General features: G+C 36.8%; 1 protein-coding gene across 2 annotated transcripts in view; it reads left to right on the top strand.

The window, feature by feature from the left end:
• The window catches only part of PMS1 (PMS1 homolog 1, mismatch repair system component), a 48,384-nt gene extending 44,341 nt beyond the window's left edge, over positions 1-4,043 (top strand). For both annotated transcript variants that reach the window (XM_030019088.2, XM_030019089.2), the window contains exons 12-13: positions 743-903; positions 3,617-4,043. In XM_030019088.2, coding sequence (XP_029874948.1) covers positions 743-903; positions 3,617-3,808 — 353 coding nt within the window. In that variant the 3' untranslated portion in view covers positions 3,809-4,043. The remainder of the gene's footprint in view (positions 1-742; positions 904-3,616) is intronic.
• Positions 4,044-6,000: the final 1,957 nt, after the last annotated feature.

A 6,000-nucleotide genomic window follows, 5' to 3' on the forward strand; every position in this document is an offset into this window, starting at 1 on the left:
GAGCGGAAGAACAGTTAGCTGTGCAGTAGCCACTTCATTCAAATTTTTTGCAAGTAGTGTGAATAAGAAGTGAAATCTCTTACACCTCAAAGATTGAATAGATATTTTGTTGAGAAGGTTGTTTAAATGTTTCATTCATCATTCCTATTCAGAGTGGTACCCACTGCAGCAGTGATGTCATGTGAATGATAGTATCAAGTCTGTCACAGAACCTTTAGTTATATGGGCTTGAGTTCTTTGTCTGCTATGGTAGGAGAAGAAAATGTTTTTTATTTCAGTAGAAGCTGAATTTGTTATGATAACATTTGAACTCTACAGATGTTTAAACCAATTACATAGGAAATAATGCCAACATTCTGTTTTAATTTTTTTTCAAACTAAATTGTCTTTTATTACTAGCTTCTACTTTAATTTCATGTATGTTTAATTAAAGCAATAGAAGCTTTAATTAAAGCTATGCTGAAGACTGGGAATGCTGCAAAATGTTTTAAGCATTTAAACAGTGCCAGCTAGGATTTGACTTCAAATAAGCTGAGACATTTGTGATGTGAATATGCACATATCATCATAATGAAAGTAAATGCTTTTCACTCCAAGGGAGGAGCAAAAAAATTTTCCTAATTGTATTGAATTTGTGAGACTAATTTAGTAAGTGATTTTTATCAGTTTCATTTTCTCTGAATTGCTCCAGAATAGAAATCAAAACAGTGTATAAATTATTGTTTTGTTTTTGTATTTTCAGGTGCTTCAGCTACAGAAAGTTATCTGGAAATAGAAGGGAAGGCGAATTGTCTGCCGTATTATGGTATTTCTGATTTGAAAGAAATTCTGAATGCAGTAGTTAATGGAAATGCAAAGGAAGTATATGAATGTAGGCCTCTCAAAGTGATAAATTACTTGGAGGTAAGGCAGAAGTTTGCTTTCAAGTATTGGCCAGCTAAGCTTATAGTAAATCCTTAAACAGCTTGAAAATCTTTCTTCAGCTTTCTGTTTTAATTAATGTAGTTCTGTTCTAAACAGAAGTTACTTTTGAAAAGGAGAATGTCATATCCTCTCTGAGGTGTATGGGTTCTGCATTGCTTACCAAAATACTTCCATGAGACATATCCAAAAACAGTTGTCCAATGTGATATAATACATGCTGAAAGCTGATGTTCACAAAGTGTTTCTGTATAGGCAGTTTTCAGACTAGAAATTTCTCCATGTTAGAATACAGAACTGCCATAAAATTGCTTTACAAAGTTTAGAAGGTAGTTGAATCCAGAATAATCATCAAGATTCAACTCCTTTATAAATAAATCTATGAAGAAGTTAGAAAATTATTTAAGGTAATAGTTTATGAAAAGTAGGCATTAATTGGAGCTTAATTCTCATGTAAACCTCAACAAGATGTACATCATGAAAATCAGAAGGTGCACCATTTCCACTTAAAGAAGAAAAATTGCTATGATTCATTTAAAGAAAGGGCAGAGATAGACAAATGGCAACTTTTTTTTGCCAGAAAAGCAAGCTGTCGCTGGAATTAAGACACTGAAGTAAAAAATGAAGGCTCACATACAGTGAACCCCATACGCCTCTGCAAATGCTTGTGTTTAGTTAACATCAATAACTTCTGCAGTTAAAGGAAGCACATGCTGACAACTACCATAGTCTTTGAAGTCCATTCTATTCAATGCAATAGTGACCAAGTTCTGCAGTGCACTGACAGAGAGGAAACCATGTGTTCTTCACAAGCAGCCAGCATTATTACTTGCCAGAAATACAGTACTTGAGTAAAAGAATCTTTAATCTGTTTTCTTACAGAAGCTATTATGCAACAGTTGGAACTGGAATGACTCTTGTTAATATTTGATATGCAAATAGATAAAATCGTCCATCCAGAGATGATAATGGGCATGAAGTTTCAGACACATCTAATATATGGGGTACTAGTTAAAGCTGGAGTAACTAACAAATAGTAGTTTTCTATCACTTCTTGTCTAGATGTTTCACTAATGCTATCTTTAATCCCAATTCTTAGGATCTCTGTTCAAAAAGGTTACCAAAATATATGTTAAGTCTCTTCTTACTTACCATTTACTAATAATCTTTCCTGAATCAGGCTACTTCAAAATGGGACCTAGGCATTTACACAGATTATGTGTTTTATCATTTAAACATTTATTATACAAATCTTTCCCTGTCTTTTTGGGGCAGTTAGTTTACAGCTGCCTTTGGAGCAAGTTATTCTGTTGTGTACTACTGAACCATTCTCATGCACTCATGAAAGAAGCTTAAAGAAGGGATGAGTTAAGTGTTGAGAAAGGAATGGTTTGTAACTTGGTTTGGAGGTGGAAGCTTTTCCTCTACTTAAAATACCCATCAGTCAGATTGAGTGGGATGGAGTTGGTTTACATAGAGAGAGATACACACACAAACATGTGTGTATATATCTATATACAGATATATATAGATATACAGACACATACATATAAAGGTATATATCAAGAGATTATCAAAGGAAGGCTTATTAAGAGCAAAGTTGATCCTGTGAGGAACTGTTAGAAAGAAGATACACGTGCAGCAGTAACAGTAGCTGGAAAATACATATTAACTAGGAAGTATATGGCTTGCCATCATGAAAAAAAACCTTATAAATAAAAGTAAGCACTGAGTTTTTTGACCATTTTGGGGAGTAAACAGTAGAAACACCATTCACTGTTGTGTTCAGAATTGCAACTTACGATAAAAGTTTTGTCTGCAGCACGTCTGCAACTTTTGCTGTCTTTTGGTAGACCCAGAAGAAAGAAGAGGGTAATGGTTAAAGCAGCAGCCTTCCTAGGTAGAGAATAGTCCACAGTGATCTTTTTTCCACTTGGAAGAGTGGGAGAAAATCCCAGACAAACAAAATGAGAGGATTCAGATTAAAATGTTATGAACGCTGCTTCAGGCTTGTACAATGTGAAGGGAGATTGTATGCCACATCAGTTTCTGTCTAGGCAACTTTAGTAAAGTACAGAAGAGAAGGCAATGGCAGGAAGGCCCATCTTGGAGGAAGGAAACAAAAAACCTGACAACTTGGTTTTGAAGTTGCTTGATTCTTTGAGGATGGGTGCTTCAGTAATTCTGTTTAGCAGTCACTTCTGCTTTCTAGTATTGTGAGATGACGATGCAATAGACAATTGTTAATACAACATTAATCTAAAATTTCACTATAGTATTTTTAAAAGTTTGTTTAGCTGACTGTTTGACTTCATTTATGTTAGTTCTAAAGTTTGTGGTGCAGAACGTGTCTTGTGAACTGGTAAATATCTTCAGCTGATACTGGTGCCAACGGGAAGTAAGATGTTCAGAAACACAAAGCATCTTGCAAAAGCGGACCCTAAAAGAAAAAGATAACATGACCAGCAGACTGACTGTGTGACTCCACTGTAAAAGTGTCATGAAATAACCAATAAGATATGTTTAGAGTTACATTTGGGTTTTGGGGATTCGGGATATTTTTCAGCAGAAAAGAGAAGAGTGACCTTTAAACAGTGAGTGCTTAATTCCTGCTTTCTGGTAGCCCCAGGTTAACGTGTTAAAAAGTGGTACTTTAAAACTATTGGGGTTTTGTTTTTGTTTTTCTTTTCCACAGGGAGAAGCAGTACGTTTAGCTCGGCAGCTGCCCTTACATTTGTCAAGAGAAGATGTACAAAACACAATTTACAGGATGAAGCAACAGCTTGGAAAGGAAAATAAAGGCTGTGTTCATGGTCGTCCTTTTTTTCATCACTTAACAGATATTCCAGAAGTTGACAAGCAGAATTCCACGGAAATTATTCAGTAAATGGAACATTTTGTTTGGGATCATATTTCTCTTGCTTAATTTTGATCATTACTCTGTAATTTCAGCATGTTTTGTGCAAAGCTTTTGTATAATGACTTTTCATTATTATGTGCTCGCCTCCTAGAGACTTTTTTTTAATTTAAATTCAAATGCTGCTTGAAAACTGGAAATAAATACTGTAGAGAAACAATTCATCACTATTTTTTTAAAGAATTTATTAAAGAAATGTTCTCAACTGGTTTGATGCTCTTCTTACTGCTGCAGGTTTAGAAAATATCAGTATGCCAAAATTTTTTAGATGTGAAGTGGTTAGAAGTTGCTTTCATCGGAGCCTGACAAACTTTATTGTACTGAGGACGAGATGTTAGTTTTCAAAGGAATGCCAGGTAGCTGTAGGTATTTAAATGTGGCATTGCCATATGCAGTTGTTATAGTTACACGTTTATGGTGATGTATTTCTATTTGGAAACGTTTAACTTGCGTAAATGAGTATTGAAGTCCTAGTGTCCAATCTCCAAAAAGCTTTTTTACACACTTGGAAAAGTGTGATTCTTAAATGTATAGTACACTCTTGAAACTTTAGATCAACAAAAACTGGCTAATGACTTAAAAGATGAAAGGATCAGTCACAGGAGCACAGGTTAGCACTGAAAGCAGATGCCAATACATGTGTGTTGGTGCAATGCTATACACAAACTGTTTGGGGGTGGGAAACATAAACTGTCCTCCCTCAAGGAGAATGTGGCATAACTAGGGCAAAGTCTGCCATATAGAGAGCTACTGATTCTGGTAAACTTGTTCATTCTCTTTCTACGAGAATGTTTACTCCTCTATCTCAAGTAGTAGCCTACTTCCGTAAAGCTACCCAATTATGCCTTCTTTGCATAGCAGATGCAATGTCTCTGGAAGAGTATGTTTTAAAAGTTTCAAGAAAGATCACCTGAAAATTCTGTCCATCCCCAGTTGTTCTGTTGTTTGCAAATCTTGGCACTATGAAAATGTGGTGGTAAGACCTAGCTTTGTAGTGTTTCTGTGGCTGCTAGGTAAATGGTTGAAGGTTGCTGAAAGAGCCGAGTGCAAGCTAGTTCGTGGACAGCAGTATCGGACTAGACAAGCAAATGTACAATCTGAAAATGTAAATTACTGATCTAGTGCTCTGTATCAAACAGTGCTGAACTGGTGAACTAAGTTAAGAAATCACATCACAGCAATACATGACAACATATAAATTCTAAACTGGAAGGCAGTGATTATGTTTTTATGCCATTAAAGTAAGTTTATCCTTTTCATAAAGAGCTGGGATGATCAGAGGGCACAAGCAGGATATCTTTCCAAACTTAACCAGTGAGCAAGGCACAAGATGAGAATGTCAGTGGAAAACTGGACACTTGTTGGCTGTAAATGTCACTCGGTGCAGAAGATGTGAATTTTTAGAATGGAAGTGAGAAGGTGGATGGAGACACAGGAAGGAGACGTGACTCTTGGCTCTGAGGGGGAAACAGGATCCCAGCCTTGCGGTGGATGCAGAAGGTTATAGTTTGTTTATTTTTATTCTTGTTTGGATACAAACTGTGAGAGTTTAGAGAGTAGCCATTACAGTGAGAAAAGCCAAAGGCAACCTGGAGAACTGAAATTTATCTGCAAACTAAGTTTGTCTGAACTTAAACGAATATGTACGCCAGTTTTAGTCAGTTGCGAATATAACGTGTAGTCTTTAATGAGATTAATAATTGCTAGTTCTTTTCCAAAAGGTAAAGTAGCTGTATCCTAATTATACTCGAGCAAGTGCTAGCATCTTTGGGAAGACTAGAGTCAACACCAAGTGCTTTCATATAACAGTACCATGGCAGAGGACAAGTTGTTTAATAGGTATTCAGGCCCTAGGTTGAGGATAAAAAACAATTGGTAAATTGGTACTCACAGGTGCCAAGCTGGGCTTAGTTGCTATGGAAGAAATTTAGTGTCAGGTATTGCTGTGGGTGCGGGTGCACCAGGTTAGGCAGTTGGGAGCTGGGGCTTCGCTCCTTCCCTACTCCCCTCCCTCCTTCTCTCCTGGCTAGGTTTGCTGTCCTTTACTTCAGAGGGCTGCAGTGGATTTCTTCTTTAGGTACACGTACGTACAGTTTGTTTTCTGTCTGTCTGGGATATTGGGGCTTGTGTGGCTGGGTGCCAGCAGCGAGTGCTGTAGCATG

The sequence above is a fragment of the Aquila chrysaetos genome, chromosome 6 (assembly GCF_900496995.4).
Source record: "Aquila chrysaetos chrysaetos chromosome 6, bAquChr1.4, whole genome shotgun sequence".
Classification (NCBI taxonomy): domain Eukaryota; kingdom Metazoa; phylum Chordata; class Aves; order Accipitriformes; family Accipitridae; genus Aquila; species Aquila chrysaetos.